This window comes from Nomascus leucogenys, chromosome 3 (assembly GCF_006542625.1).
Source record: "Nomascus leucogenys isolate Asia chromosome 3, Asia_NLE_v1, whole genome shotgun sequence".
Lineage (NCBI taxonomy): Eukaryota > Metazoa > Chordata > Mammalia > Primates > Hylobatidae > Nomascus > Nomascus leucogenys.
The window spans coordinates 138,014,609-138,031,885 of NC_044383.1; the positions used below are offsets into that span (position 1 = coordinate 138,014,609).

General features: G+C 39.5%; 1 protein-coding gene across 7 annotated transcripts in view; it reads left to right on the forward strand.

The window, feature by feature from the left end:
• ESR1 (estrogen receptor 1) overlaps nucleotides 1-17,277 on the forward strand; it is a 445,612-nt gene that overhangs the window by 366,281 nt on the left and 62,054 nt on the right. For all 7 annotated transcript variants that reach the window (XM_003255892.3, XM_012506023.2, XM_003255891.3 and 4 more), the window contains one exon: nucleotides 6,705-6,838. In XM_003255892.3, the coding sequence (XP_003255940.1) occupies nucleotides 6,705-6,838 (134 nt within the window). The remainder of the gene's footprint in view (nucleotides 1-6,704; nucleotides 6,839-17,277) is intronic.

The window sequence follows — 17,277 nt, forward strand, 5'->3', positions numbered from 1 at the left end:
ATTTCTCACTTTCTTTTATCATCTTTCCATCCATCCTAACATACGGTTCCAGAGGAGTCTTTAAATCCTTCCTCATTGCCTAACACCGAAGATCATTTGCTGAAATCTGTTGATTTTTCCCTCAGATCAACAAAGGATTTTCAGAATAGCCCTGATTTCTCTTTATCACCATGGTGCTGTCTCATGTCTTCTCTCCCCTTCCTCCTACCTGTCGTCTCTTCCAGACTCTTCTCTCTCCCCCACTCTCCTTTGCGCACTGATGCCAAATTAGTCACAACAGAAGTGTTTACGTGATCGTGTCACCCACTGGTAAGCTCTTAATGGTCTTCCCTTACACATTATCTCCCGTTTCATCTCAGGAGCCTTTTATTAACCACTCTTCACAGTCTGACTCAGCCCTCTTTGCCAGTTTCTCTCTTTACAAATAGCAAAGTCTACGAGCTAGATTACTCAATATTCCCTGAATAGGCCTTCTCTTCTCCCACCTCTTGGCCTTTCTGATACTATTTAATCTTCCTGGAAATTCCTGAAATTTCTTTCCTCCTCACTCGGTCAACGTTTTGAGACCCACATCAAATGCTACATACTATTTGTTCCTTTACTGATCATGCCAGTTGGAAATGATTCAAATCTGTAAAGCAGGGTGCTACGGAATGACATTTCTTATAGCCCTTTGGTCATTTGGGAGCAATGTCTAACATAATATCCTCCAGGTCCATCCATGTTGTTGCAAGTGACAGGATTTCCTTCTTGTTAAAGGGTGAATAGCATTCCATTGTACATATATTCCACATTTTATTTTTTTTTTCATCTGTTGATGGTCACCCAGGTTGATTCCATATCTTGGCTATTATGAATAATGCTACAGTGAACTTGGGAATGCAGATATCTCTTCAACATATTGATTTCCTCTCCTTTAGATATATACCCAGTAGTGGGATTATTGGATCAAATGGTAATTGTATTTCTAATTTGGGGCAGGGTCCTCTGTAGTATCTCCATAATGGTTATAGTAATTTACATATCCAACCAAGCATGCCAGGGTTCACTTTTCCTCATGCCCTCGCCAACAAACCTGATATTCTTATTTGCCTCAGTGCTTTGGCCTTTCCCTCGTGACTTAACGGTGACTCCCTTGAGACTACTTGAAATAATAACTTTGGATGGCGAGGAAATACCCTTCTGCTGTCACCCTTTGCCATAAGACTGAGTTACTTTGTAAACGAAGAAGTTTTACTTGGTCTTCCATGCTCAAGACCCTTTTACTTTTCATCTCTTAATATTTCATGGCCAAAAACTGTTGGTTCTTCCAATCTTGTAAGGCCATTTATCTTTGATCTTGCTCCATTCCCTTCCATTTTTGCTTGAGAACCATTCGATTCTTGCCTGATCTCACGTCTTTCTCGCAACACCTTACTAATGACTGCCAGAGTGTCCACTACACACTATTGGTCTCATTTGACCACTTCCCCAGGCATGTAGTCTACCTGCCAAGTTCTTTCAGAGCAGATATTTCGCAATGTTGTAACAGGGCTCCCTAGCTTGCTATGTTTTCTTACTACCTGGCATTAGGAAGTAAACATTTTTCATGGCAGTATTCACTTCCAGTACCAATTTCTTTTTTAATCTACATAGGCTAACTGCTGTATCAAACAACCATCAAATCCCAATGGCTTAATTGCAGCTTACAGTACAATGTGATGTTTCTGTCCGTATACTCATTCAGACACACAGAGTTTAAGTAATTGGTTGAAGGTCACAAAGTTAGTAAATAGTGGCATCAAGATTTGAACCCAGGCAGCTGGACTCAAGAGTCTAAACAACTTTCATTTTAAAACTTGCATCTTTCAAGATATATCACTTATAATTTCCATCTTCATCACTTTCTTCCATACTTCAGAGCTGCATATGTAAACCTCTTGATCGTATAAATATTTATGGAGTTTCAGCATTTTGAGCACATGCTGAGAGATTTTGTAGCATTGAAGATAAAGAAGCTCTTTCAATACATCTAATCTTGCCACTATTGATTTTGAACAGCATCTTAATTTGTTACCTTTTTAAAACCATATTGTACTTTTCTTCAGGACAGCTAAATTAAATGTCTTATGTTCATCCCCTGGGTTTTCTCAGTTTCCATTTATCAGTTTCCTTTTATACAAAGAGATGCTAATGGGTAACCTTACATTTTGTAAGGCATATTTTTGAAGATATACAAGTGAAGGTTTGGTCTGCACACCCTCATTAGAGCTCTTTATTTTCCATCTGGAGGAAGAGATGCCTTAGGGCTTCTGAAAAACAGGCTTTTATTTTTATCGAGGAGAAATTTCCAGAACATGCCATGAGCAAATGCTCTGTCAAGTCTAGTTCTTTCCCCCATTACTTAAGTGCAAATGGACCACATTTGAAGAGGATAAGTAGCAGAACAAGGCTCCCCACAAGGGGATTTTGAGGTGCTCTGAAAACCAGACTGACATAATCCGTGGAGGAGTTCATCACTGCAGGCTGTCACGTCTCACAGTGGGAGTCATAGGCTGGTCTGTTTGATAAACTACTCCTGATCTATGACTGGAGCTGTGTGCTTCCTTTAAAAATAAATCTTCTTTTTCCATGCCCCACGGGCTCCTCAGCCTCAGGAGCACCTCATGGATTTAGACTAGTCTTGTCTTTTACAGTCATGTTACCTCCAAATTCTTGGGAATCACCCCATTTCTGATGCCATTGATCCATCCATACCCACTGAAATTGAGCTAAATGCTCTAGTCTGATTTGTCCCTTGAAGTTAGTATAGAATATCTTGGCTAGACTTTGAAAATGAAGCCCTGACCACAATGCATAATGACCTCAGTAGACACTGAAGAGTTTCTTTGCATCAGGCAGGTGACAAGTATCTATCTCATCTTCAAAGTACACATAGATTTGTGCCAGATTGTAGGTTGACAAATCACTTTTTCAGTAGTTCACGTGGCAAGCCTTTTCGCCTTGTAATAATGCTAGTGAGAGACCCATAGGTACCACATAATTGGCCAGTCATTGAGATTCAGGCAACATTTGGATAATTTAGCAAAACTATCATCAGAATCATCAAAGTACATAATTTTTATTTATTATACAAATAGTGGACTTACCAAAGTGCTTAGACCAACTAAGTTGCTCCCATTGAAAAACAGGGTGATTTTATTCTTAAGAATATATCAGGATAAACTTCTTGTAGCCTCTAAACAGCACTGCTTAGAAAAGTGCAGCTTCACTGCATTGAATATCCCCCCAGAAGTCCTCAAAGTTCAGATGTACACCACCAAAACATGAAGCACTTGTGTTTGCATGGAAGGTAGGCTCTGGGATCTTCCTATCATAATATGTCTATGATTAATAGTCAACATATGCCCCCTCCACATTCCCTAAAGGAACATACACATGCACACACGACACACACACACACACACACACACACACGTGAGAACTGAATTGAGAGTTTGGGGTATACACCATCCCTGAGGGCACAGTCTACAGCTCCTAATGTGTGCTGTAGAGCAAGCATTATATTGTTGACAGGTAATAATTGCTGGTTAGGAATAACAGGATATCCAGTGAGAAGAGGCTGAGAAAAATACACTCTTGCTGGAAGAGTCAAGAAAGAGCTCTTCGTGGGAAACTATGGGAGACGATTGAAAAAGGACAAGAAGAAAGGAGAATTGTTAAGTCTCCACTTTCTCAGTTTCTGAACTGAACTTTTGCTCACAGCAGGTGAACACAGGCTCCCTCCCACACTGAGACTTCCTCCCCTGCCGGTGTGCAGTCTGTTAAGTAAACAGAGACTTTATACTGAGAAAGGAACATTTCTCTATTTTGGCTATGACTTGTTATTTTTAAAGCTTCATCCTCCAAACATTTTCCCTATCCTTGTTTAGTTTTTCACTAGAAAGAAGATGAACTACTTAAAAAAAAATTCAACTCCATGACAAGAAAAACCCACTTCTAGTATGTTCTCCCCACTCAATGCCAATGGAGCCTTTGGTGTGAGCACTCTGTCAGCCCCACATTGGGCAGCATACCTCTTGAAGTTCCTGCTGTGCTTCTATAGAGCTTCCATGCATCCAGATTTTCATAGTCAAAGCAAAATGCACATGGCGGTTTTTTTCTGACTCCTTCAAGTTAAAGGCCAACTTCTCCCTTGACATATCCATGTATTTATCAGTATATCTCTAGGTAATACTTAAAGGTGATGCTTACTGTGTGCCACATTCCATTCTAAGCACTTTACATAAAAAACCTCATTTCACTTTATTTGGGAATAGGATGACAATTGCTTCAATATTGAGATGGTTTCAATCTGGGGAGACTGATGTTAGATGCAAAAAGGTTTCTTTCTAGAACTTTGCCTGTGTCTTGCACCTGGCTTTCTCCTTGTCTGTCTGGTTCCCATTCTAGATCTCTTTATTGACAGTGCCCATGGCTTTCTTCTTGGTACTCTAATGTTGAGCATAAGGACTAGAATGTAATAGGCTCTCAGTAAATCTTGCTGAATGAATTAAAGTAGAGCAAGAATTAAAGACAGAGAAGATCTTGTTGGAATTCTTTCTTTTAGTTGATAAGCAATGTGATTTGACGTAACAATCTTGAGTCCTAATCCCCTCATTTGGAAAATGGAAATAATAATGCTAATCTTAGAGGTCACCTGTAGGAAGTATATGAATATATCAGAAGTAATCAACATTTGTTAAGTCAAAGAAAAGAACATCTGTGAAAAAGATAGAAAACTAATGAGCTACTTGAACAAATATTAATTGGATCTTTTTCTCATACCTTATGCCAAAATAAATCCCCAAAAATGGTTGCACAACATTGTGAATATACTGGAATCCATTGAATCACACTCTTTAAATGGGCAGATGATATGTTATGTGATTATCTTTCAATAAAATTGTTATAAAAATGAATAAACCCCAGAAGATCAAAAATTTAAACATGAAAACATGAAAGTATATTAGAAGGAAAAATAAGATAATTTTATATGCTATTATGTTATATATATTTATATGTAAATTTTTTTTTATTTGTCTTTGCTTTTAAAAGCAAGACATAATGTCCTAGAGCCATAAATGAAACATTTAATAAATTTAATTCTCTATTAAATGTTTTGCAGAAGAAAATACCAGAAACAACATCAGAAGAAAAAACAAAAAACCATAAGAAAAACAATTAAAAATACATATGACAAATGGCTTATTACTATAATATTTAAAGAACTCTTAAAAATCTATGTGAAAATGACAAATAACAGAAAAATATGTGCAAAGCACAAGAGCAGGCAGTTTAGAGAAAGCCTATACCAATATATTCTCTTATCAACCGTCTATTGTACAAGCTATTTGAAAGCAATGTTTGAACTACCAAAATTTAAAATACATAAGCCCTTTTATCTAGCAATTCTACTTCTAAGAATTTATTTTATAGTTATCTGTACACGTATCCAAAGACATAAACATAAGGAAAGTCATTGAATGAAACGTTTTTAACAACAAAATACTTGAAAGCAAAGAAATGTCACCCAAGAAAGAAGTGATTAAAGAAAGTTTAGCATTCTGTTCAGTGAAAACATATTGAGCTGTCAAAAAAAGTTGATGGAGGACTCCAAGTTCTATGAACTAAAAACAAAACAAGGTGCTAAACAATGTGTTTAGTGTTCATATTTTAATTGTTTATATATTTCACAAATATATATTTGTGCATGCATAAAATATTTTAACTTCTTTCTAACCCCCTCAAACACATCATGCCAAAATTCAACTTGTGATAAAAAATAATAATAAATGAATTCTTTTTGTGTGTAGTATCTCATTTAAATTCTTCAACAACCCTATGAAAAAGATACAGACACATGTTTTTAAGTACTACATGTTATGAACCTTTGGTTTGCTTATTTAATAGTTGCAACTACTAATGTTAAATTCTTGATGCCAAGGTTAAAAGCCTGAATTTCTAAAAATATCATGATCTGACATTTTTCTGTTCTCACAGATTAATCTGCCATCTCCTGACCTCCAACACACTGCTCTATGTTCTTTCATGCTGTTCCTCCTCCTATGTTTAGGACCCTCTTCCAAGGAGGCATTCACATCTCTGCTTGATGAAACCCTACATTATCTTAAAGCATCCACTCGAATGCCACCTACTTACATACCATCTCCTGCAACACCAATGGGCTCAGCCCAACCATAGCCCATAGTTATTGTAGTTGTTCTTGTACTTCAAAAGCACTACAAAACACATCTATCAGGACTTGTTATATTAGTCGAAGGTCATGAGCATCTTGAGCTGAGGCCCTGTTTTTATTCCCAGAACTACCACATTGTTTAGAATATACATGTATTAGATAGATCATTTACCCAAATCTTGATCATTTTCAATTACCCATAGGTTGAAGAATTCCATATTTAACATGGAAGACTTGAGGACTGAACTATGTACCTATTCTAAGAAGTTGGAATGAGAATGTTTTATTGATGGGGAATTATTTCTTTGTTTTGCCTTCTAGAATTCAAATGAATGTTCATACTCCATGAAGAAAATGGCTGACAGTTTTTTGTTAAAGATTTAGAACCAGTGGATTTTTATGAATGTCAACCCTTTCATGTCTTGTGGAAGATTTTCTGTTTTTTAATCTTTTTATTTATTTATTTATTTTTGCTATGTTTTCATAGGAACCAGGGAAAATGTGTAGAGGGCATGGTGGAGATCTTTGACATGCTGCTGGCTACATCATCTCGGTTCCGCATGATGAATCTGCAGGGAGAGGAGTTTGTGTGCCTCAAATCTATTATTTTGCTCAATTCTGGTGAGTCGATAACACAAGAGAACTCAATGCTAGATGAAATATTTATTTGTATTTTTCAACCAGATACGATCTACCCACTCCAAAGGCATAATGTCATAAATAGAAACTACTGACACACATTTTAAAATAAGCTACCAACATTGCAGATTCCTTATAGAGGTAGAATCCTGCTAGCCAAATAGACACATGAAAAATTGTAGCTTGGCATTGAATCAAATGACCTTTGAGCTAAAATTTTTGTATGCTTTCACAGATATGAGGATGTTTTTATTCAAATGGTACATGTATATAGACATATGTTAGTTGATAGTTATATTATGTCTGAAAATAAGTAGACCAAGTAACTCTGTTAAGAAATTGTGACCAATTCCAGGCTCCAGATAGTAAAGAAAGAGGGTTATTTGAGACAGACCATGTTTCTGCTCAAAACTGATTAGCTAAAAATATAGTTGGCTTAGAGATAGAAAAACCTGTTTCTAAAACAGAAGAATGTGGAATGCAATAAATTGTCCAGCTGAAAGAGCATTTTCCATTTGTTCTGTGAAGTCTGATTCTACTGCCCCTTCGTATTTATTTGTTTGAGAAAGCTTAGCTAAGAGCAACATCTGTTTTTGTTTTTGTTTTGTTTTTGTTTTAAATATAGTGAGGTTGGCTGTTGTATAAAGAGTTACTCTGTGTCACCCAGATGAAAACTATGGTTCAGCCTGAATTAGTGCCCTGACTCCTCCTAGCCTCTTGGTATTTGGATCTAAGCTCTAGCTCTACAGCCTCTGGGACCTAAATCTCACATTGGGTATCAGTTGTACAGCAGCTCCCCTTAAGTTCCACCTTTCCCCGTGGCTCTAACCCCACTTTGTGCCTCATCCCTCATTCTCACATAGAAATCATAGCTATTTCGAAGCCCTGGGCTTGACTTAGTTTCTTATACCATTAGCCATAGTCTCAAATTCCTCAATAGCTGAACTGCAGCTTGTATTGATCACATACATAGAGAATCAGCACTTCCTTCTCTTTCCACGTGTTTTTGTCTCTTTCTGATGAGTGCCAATCCCTTCCTGCTTTCCATAACAATTTTTCACTTTTCTTCCCCACCACCGCTAGGAATCTGCGTTGCTTAATGGAATCAGCCCTTCCTTCTCTTTTCTCGTGTTTTTGTCTCTTTCGGATGAGTGCCGATCCCTTCCCACCTCCCATGACAAATTTCCACTTCTCTTCCCCAGCACCACTAGTAACCTGTGTTGCTTAATGGTTATCACAGTAATCATTCTCACTTATCAACTGATAAATGGAAATCTGTACTATTACACTAGGCAAGGACTGAATTACAGAATAAAGTCCCATGAAAAATGATGTGATCCGCACTAAGGAAGTGATTACTACTCCATTCAAGTTTCTGTTTCCACTCACGTGCATTGTGCTTTTCATTTCAATCGTTTGTCCTGTACATTGTAGGGTCCAGATCCCACAATGGCTCTTTATTGGATGAGAGTTCTGGGAGCAGTGCCACTCGGCTGCATGGTGCCAGGTCCTGAACCTGTGCCTTCTTTGGTGGAGGGCTGGCACGTGCTGACAGCTTTCATATGGGCAATCTGGGAACTTCAGGGAAGGCAGGCCTATTAAGTGTTAAGACTCCCCACCCCGCACTTTGACTGAGAAAAAGTACCCCAGACAGGAAGTAAAATTAGCCAGAGTTGTATGATCCACACAGTGGATGCTCTGATCCCAGTAATAAAAAATATTTCCTCCAGATCCATATGGACTTTTCCTGCATTATTGTTTTGTTTCTGTTCCTATGACAGAGTGGTTTTTAAAACTATTATGCAAGAAATATCAGGATTTTTGCCATCAAAACGTCGGATTCATAGACCCAGGGTTTTTACAACCCAGGGGGAAAAAACTTTCAGCCCTCACAAGAAAGTATTTTATTAAAGACTGGCACCCAAACCTCAAGACTGTATTTCCCACTGCAGGATTTGGCCCCCGTCTGCCTCCTTCTCAGACTAGTTAAACTTTCATACTCCGTCCTTGTTCCTTCACTTCTTTCTTAGGATCTTCTGCGCACTTCTTTGCTCTGGAAGGGCAGAAATGCTATTGTAGAAATTCAAGGCACTGTATGCTGACGTAGTTTATAGTTGTCTTTTTCATGAGATTAACACAGCGGCTGGCAGCTCCTCTTTTCTATCAAGGACGATACTGCTGGCTCAGGAGAGCAGTAAGCAAACAGAAGCTGTCTCTCAACCCTGTACAAAGCGAAACCACTCTTTTCCCTATAAAAGTGAGCTGTGCCCCAGAAAAGCGGATCCGCTGCTGAGCAGGGCTCCTCGTGTCTCCTATTGTTCCTGAAAAACAGCATCGAAGAGGGCAAGACTCTGACACACAATGCTGTAGCATTAGGAGCCTTTTTCAGAATAAAAAAGCAATCAGTCATATCAAGCATGTGGTCATACCACAATCAACAGTTTTTCCCCACAACTGGAGATATGGATTTTTCTAAAAGTCCAACCGATTCATGGCTCTGATATGGGGCAGCTCTACCTATCGTGAGACCAATGACCAAGTGACTCCGACTCCAGGAATCTCTGACAGAAGCCAAGCTGGAAACGGTTCAGGAAACCTGAGCTAGAAGATGCCTTCCTGACGCCTGGGAAACAAAACCTCAGTGTATGGAGGAACCCAAGGTTTTGTGTTGAGCCCCAGTCGCCAAGGTCTGAGGAGGCTGGGTTTATATTGGCCCCGATTTTGTGGCCGAGGCACAAGGGGAATTAAAAGGTTGTTGTGAGGACCTGCTCGGAATGTCTTTCTGGAAGTTTGGAGAGGGTCTCTCAAATGCCAAAATTTCCATGGGAAGCCATCTTCACAGCTGCTTGGGAGTGGGAGATATTCGTCATCATTTCTGCCCCATTTAGAATAATTTATTACTTTGCTTGCAAAAACCCAGAATCATCCATAGGGCACACATTGTTTGTTTTTCCACTCCACACCAAAGGACAGAGGCATTCCTGGTTAATCCAAAGATGCCAACTTCAAGACATTCTGAGAACTAGCTGGACAGAGCTGAAGTGTAGGGCAAATCAGAACAGAAGCGATGGGCTCAGTCAGGGCAAAAGCCCGTGAAGCAGCAGCTGTGGAGGAAGGATGGGAGCTGGAGCTGCAAAGGGGGCCATGGTGGAGGCTCTGGGCCTGCCCACAGTATCCCTTCTGCCCAGTGGGAATTCAGTTTTCCTGCATGTCATTCAAATATTTCTCATTTTTCTAGGCCCAGTTCACCTTATTCAGGAAGTTTTGCTACTGCCCCAGTCCATAATTAATTTCCTCTCTAGACTATTTCAATTCTTAGAGTCACTACCACACAATCTAGGATTTGGTTAGTTGGTTGATTTCATTCATTTATTCAATAATTCAATGTTTATTGAGTTCCTACTGTGGACTTTCTGCCAGATATACAAAAATGAATGTTACCGTTGTGTAGGGTTTTTTTCTTTGCATTTTTTACGTTAACCTGGATCTTTCTCTCACTCTTTATGCATATATTTCCCAATCTTCCTATAAACTATTTGTATTTTTTTGGATTCCTCACAGTCTATTTAGCCTGTGGACTGTCAACAGATGTTACATCATTCAGTCATTTAATAGATGCTTATTTGCTAGACATGGCCAGGAGGACCTGGAAAGTCCTCATTTTTCCCATCTGTTCTTACCATTCTGAAATGTATCATGCTCTTCATTGCTCCACACATCTAGATGATATCAGATTATTAAATGGAAAAAGCAAGACCCTTCTCCTTGGGTTATTGTGGATAAGGGGGAAATTGTGTGTGAAGTGTCTATTGCAGTTCATGGACCATAGTAGGCCCTTAGTCAACAACAGCTATCATCATCACTGATGAGAATCTCTGGCTTAAACAGAGTAGGTTCATGCCTTTTTTCAGTGTAATGAAGTGTTTTAGTTTAAAGACCTTTAGCAAGGCTTACAATAAAACAAAGTGGGGACTCCAGGGTAACACCAACAATAGAGACCACCATGGCTGTTATCCCGAAACTGTTCATTATGCCACGTAATTAGATTTAGAGAAAATTTAGAGCAACATTTATCTTGTGGATAATAATTGATTGTGATTGGGACTTACCGTTGAGAGACCTTGATGAAAACTCTATGGTGAATTGCTGTGGAGTCATATGGGTTCATGCATCATTCATCAGTGGGCCCTGGTTTTAGCCCCATAACCCCTGAGAATCCACTTCTATCAGAAAACCACCCTTTCAGTGAATGTTCCTCAAGGCTCAGAAAAATTCACATGTCAAAGCTTTATGTAAAAATCTATACTCTCTAATAAATGTTTGATTTGGCCTTCACACTCAATTTAATAATTATTTCTACCTCTTTTCCAAACCCCTCTTAACCACAGTTCTATATATTTAATTCTGAAGAGCCTCATGCACCTCCCTCCCTGGTAACTTTATCTACTTCTCTCCCTGAAGAACAAGCCAGACCATGATTCCAGCCCTCTGTCCTCTCTTCAACCGTAGGTCCTCTTTTTCTCTCCTGGCTCCGCAAACCTTCTCCAGTTACCCAGATGCCTTCTGTGTGCTGCTGGCTTCTGCATCACTGTTCGCAGGGCCACTTGTTCCCTTGGAAATGTCTTATGCTCTTGAAATGCTATAGCCTTGCTCACCCGTTCATCCAAAACTGATCCTCAGACAACATTTGTCTTTCAATTGATGGAGTAATAAAGAGGAATACGGGTCAAAATTCATAGACATTTAAATACCCAAGGTGAAAAGTTTTAAGGGAAAACAGGAGAAAGAATTATGGCAACATCTCTAGGATGTGTACTTTAGTGTTTAGCAAAAAAGGGACTATGGAATGTCAAACAGGAACATGTATGTTAAACATAAACATGAAGCAGTGCCAGCTGATGTCTGCCATCTAGTCACGCTTTGTTAATATGGCACATCTTGCCATGATGGTGCCCTCATGAAATGAAGGATGCTGAAGCTGATGCCATTCTGTTTGCTTTGATCAGAAGCCACTCTCTGGTCAAGGAAGTATTTGTTTCATAGTTAATTATAACAAGTTCTCATCACAAAGATTATTTTCTTTCTCCAGATCTGGATTGTTTGCACTCACTTTGTATTATTAGACAATTACTCAGATTGTTTATGTTTTTATGTTCAGAAATAAGACAATGATTCAGAGTCCCTGTATTTAGATGAAAGAACATTTTTTAAACATATTGACTGTAAACATTGAAAATCATTAATTCTCAACAGTTGAAGGTTTCTGACAGGAACAGCCCTTGGAAATTGTAAATGGGCACATTGTCAGGTATGCCCATTGTTGTCACATTGGAGAAGATTGGATTCTATTCTCTCTGGAGTCCTTTGTAATGCCAAGCTTCCTCTCCAGGGAGCTTGCTTATTGTCATTATTTTGAGATAAATGGCACTTCATAGTATTAAGTGGTTCATTGTCTCTTCTCTGGCTGACTGTATTGTGTAGGCAGCCACTCAACTTTGGAACCTTTCTCTGCTACCAACTTTTGGTGTTGCCTTAGGCAAGCCTCATGGCTCTTGTTAGTTTCCTGACAACATGGTATAGCATGGACTTTGTCATCAGAGAGGACTGAATTCAAGAGAAGCAACGCTGCCACTTCGTTGGCGGAAGGGGGATGACTGATGTCCTTGGATGAGCTGCTTCCCTGAGCCTAATAAAAAAATAGAAATAATGATACTTAACTCACAGAATTGTTGTGACCATTGAAAGAATGACCAGTTAGTAAAGCATCTTGCACCGTGCCTAGCACGGAGTAGATGCACATGAATGTTACTGAGCTTTAGTTATGCCCTCCAAATACAAAGCCTTAGTTTTTGTCACTATGAAAGAAATTACTCTGTTCTTCTTAGCAGGCATATAAAGAAATTCCTGCATGGAAATTCTGCGGGAGAATTTCACCCCTGCCCTTTCGGGTTAAAATATTGCATTCTTATGATGAAGATGTTCTTGTGAATAGAATCATCTCAGGTCCCAAATGGTGTGGATTTGCTCCTGCATGTTGTTGCAGAGCTCTCTTGGAGCTTCTGAGAACTGGGGAAACCAACCAAATGCCTGTAGCCTGGGGAAAATATAGGGAGTTTTAGCATGAACTTATGGGAGGTGAAAAAAGGCAGCAGATGTTGAAAGACGGGAAATCCTTGCACTGTTCTGGATGTTAGGAGCCATTTTCCATTCACATTCAGCACGTCAGGAGGAGAAGCTGCCTATCATTTTGTGTCCTCAAGAGAACCAACAAAGGAGAATGCCATCTCCCAGATACCCAATTTGATTACCATTTTATCCTACCTTCTGTAGGGTCCAGACATTATGTAAATTGGCATTAAGTCTGAATAATGTATGGACCCAGTTTAAAAGGAAAAAATGCTTTGGGAGGCTGAGGCAGGTGCATTGCCTGAGGTCAGGAGTTCCAGACCAGCCTGGCCAACATAGTGAAACCCCATTTCTACTAAAAATACAAAAAGTTAGCTGGGCATGATGGTGGGCACCTGTAATCCAAGCTACTCAGGAGGCTAAGGTAGGAGAATCACTTGAACCTGGGAGGCAGAGCTTGCAGTGAGCCAAGATCGTGCCATTGCACTCCAGCCTGGGTAACAAGAGCAAAACTCCATCTCAAAAAATTTTTAAAACAAAAGGAAAAAATGCTCCCCTGATTCCCCCAGTACTGACTTAAAATGTTCTTAGTATGCCAATGTTGCTTAAATATGAATGAGTGTAGCTTCTACTTAAATTGGCAACCGCACCAAATATAAACTGCAAATGTTTATAGCTCTTATGTAAGTATAAAAGCAAAACAAATTCATAAATTAAATACAAACTAAAAGGGAAACTGATAATAACAATGTTTTGTGTAATTAAGTTGCTGTTTGCAGCATGCCTGGGGCAGACTCCTGGCCTCTTTGCATCTGATATGAGAGGCTACTGAGCATGCGGCCACAACTGGGCTCTTCCAGGACTTGCTTGCGCTCAGAACTGTGCCAAAATCTTTGCACAGTATTCTGCAACGTCTGTCATTTGGATTTGGCAGGAACACATCATTTATGTATTTCGTTTGCTTCTGTATTTAGTTGAGATACTTAAAATATAACTGCTAGATTCTAAGGCATTCATAAGCATCTGTGAAAAATGTGTTACTTAGGAAACCGTTCAGGGTTCCATGGATGATCTAGATTGGTGTGTCTTAAGACTGACCACACAATTCATCTGGAGGTGTGGAAGAGGGGAGCTTTGAGAAAAATCTCTGTATGAGTACCCACACCCAGAGATTCCTATGTAATTATCCCAGAGTGGTGCCTTAATATCAACATTTGTTTAAAACCATCCCCCAAGACTAAAATTTGTGACCAGGATTTAGAACCATTGACTTAATTGATACAGAACACTCTGATAGTAATGTCTTCTTGTCTTTTGGAATATCATTAAGACAAAAGCATAAAATTTTTGAATTCTTAAAGACAATTTAAAGACCTATGAGAATCCATCTTTAATTCTCAGGAGCGTATGGAACCTAGTTTGAAAACTACTGGCATAGACAATCGAATTTCCACTAAAATAAAATAGCTCTCTAGTATATTACAAAACTGCCCATTCTGCAAACTGCAGGGGAGCTACTGATCATGTGTGGAACTGTGCCAGGCACTGCCTGCGTAAAAATGAGTAAGGTCCACTTCCTCCATGGACTGGGTTGGGTAGGAGGCAAAGATAATTAACCAATTATTTTAATATTATGAGTTCAGGGTTGTAATGAAAGTAAGTATTGAGTGCTGCAGAGACCCAACAAAGGAGTCCTTAGCTGAGGACTGATCCTTTGCTGAGTGACGAGGACATTATTGAACTGCCAGGCTTGATGGCATGTTGCATGGTAACAGACCAGTACACCAAACAGCAGGAGCTGCAGCAGAGAAAGAGTTTAATAATGGTGTGGCAGCCAAATAAGGAGACAGAAGGAAACCTCAAATCCACCTCTCAAAAAGTCTGGAACTCGGCTTTTTAAGGGAATTCTGGCAAGAAGGAGGCTGAGGAGCTGGGGGTAACTGATTGGTTAGGACATAGGGGAGGAGATAAGAAGGATGTAGAAACTCCATTCTTGCACTGGGTCAGTTCCTTGGAGGGGGTGCTCACTCTGGCTGACAGCAGTGAACCCATTGGAATGCAGGATCTGAAAAATATCTCAAAATGGCAAACTTGAGGGTTTTTTTTTTAGCATCAAAGATGTTATCTATGGAAGTTAGGACTTCGTGACAGGGGCTACGTGACTTTGAAGTGGCTGTCAGAAAGTGAGCTATAGCAGCGGTCCCCAACCTTTTTGGTACCAGGAACAAGCTTCATGGAAGAAAATTTTTCCACAGATGGGGTGGGGTGGGGTGGGGTGGGGGATAGCTTTGGGATGAAACTGATCCACCTCAGATCATCAGGCATTAGTTAGATTCTCATGAGGGGCACACAGCCCAGATCCCTCACATGGGCAGTTCACAATAGGGTTCACACTCCTATGAGGATCTAATGCCACTGCTGATCTGACAGATGGCAGAGCTCAGGCAGTAATGCTCCCTTGCCCACCACTCACCTCTTGCTGTGTGGCTCATTTCCTGACAGATCACGGACTGGTACCAGTCTGCAACCCAGGCAGTTGGGGACCTCTGGGCTGTAGGGCAGGCTGGTTAATGCTTAGCTGTGTTTCTATTCAAAGCTTATGCTTTTGTTTAAAACCTAGTAATTTGGTTTTATTAATTTTATGAAGATGATTTCAAGGATGAGTAGGATTAACTGGAGTCAGAAGGACACAAGGGAATTTCTGGCAACAACATTAAACTACTAGTGAATGTCTCATCAAGCCACTGGTCCTCTAACTAATTCTAAGCAATACTGTCAACCTTATAAGTTATGATGTATAAGATAGTGTTGTGATGTATAAGATAGTGCAAAAACCCAAGTTAATATCACCACTTCTGTAGTACTCTCTATTTCAAAGGAAAAAATCTTCAGCAATCTAATATCCTACCAAAATTTTGAAGTCAAGGCCTCCCTACACTAATCAAAGAACTAGAGGTGCAATCAGGCCATATATTTGGAAAGGCCGTAGGTGCCCTCCTGCTGTCCTTGTTCCCAGCATACTGAACTATAGTCTAAAAGACTTTAAAACTTGAACTGAAGAAAACCTTAAGGAAACAACAACAAAATTCCATTTATTTCCTGAGCCCAAAAGTAAAATAATTGTTTTTTAGTGAATTTTTCTTTCCCTGTAAGATACTATGAATTGTTCAATGGGTATTCAAAGCATACATAATAGAATATGTATGCTTTGCTGAAAAATTGAAATGGAACATCAAACTGTTCTGTAAAGTTTTGAGTCTAGACCAGAATCACAGCACTTAGCCAGAATATGTACATCTGCACCTGCCACTCATGGCTCCATTGCTCCCTCCAACTGCTTCTCTTGGGCTGAAGGATGGAAAAGCAAACTCCCTGCGCTGAGTTTCATCTTGCCCTGCATGGCCTCCCCCATGGGGTCACTGAACTCTCCACCAGCTTCCACCTCTTCCAGCACTTTCCCCCAGAGGGCCCGTGGCTGCTTTTGCAGACTGAAATTGATTGAGTTTGATTCAGCTCCATTTCTTCTGAGTTTTTACTTTAGATGTGTTTTTTAGGTTGTATTTGTCTTCTGGCATGTAAGAAAGACAGCAATATTCCATGGAACAGAGTGATGTCTGTGGCTTTGTCAACTGTTGTTTGTTAGCTTGATCACGATTTATTGAGTGTTTACTAATTTCCAGGCATTGTGCTAAGTGGTAGAAATATAAAGTTGCCTTTACTTGCTTCATCTGTCAAATAGAGAGAGTCGTAGTTCCTACAGTGTGGTTTATGTGAGGCACAGGGACTGCTCCCTGGAACCTGGGGACAACTCCATAGTGGTGACCCAGTGCTCGTATCAATAGTGGTAAAAATTAGGAAGGCAGCTCCTACCTCAAAGACCTCATGATCTGATGATAAAGACAGATATAACAAGAAAATTATTCTTTTTAAATATAAAATTGTGATATAAAAATAGTTTTCCCTGAATTGGATTTTTACGAAATTTACAGAAACAAAATAATAAATTAAGGAAATATAAAACCACCTGACGTTAGCCAACCATGTTGATGTTCTGATTATCTTACTGCAAAAGAGTGTAGGGTTAAGAACGAGGGACTTTGATTCCAAGATCAAATCTCTTTCTGCTATTTCTTAGCTGTCTGACTTTGGACAAGCTGCTTAAACCCTTTGTGCTTCTGTTTGCTTGCCCATGAGATGGAGATTATAATAGCGCCCACCTTGTAGGGCTATTTTTAATACAAGTTAGCTCTTAGAACAATACCTACTTTAACAATTTGTATTAGGTACTGTTTTAT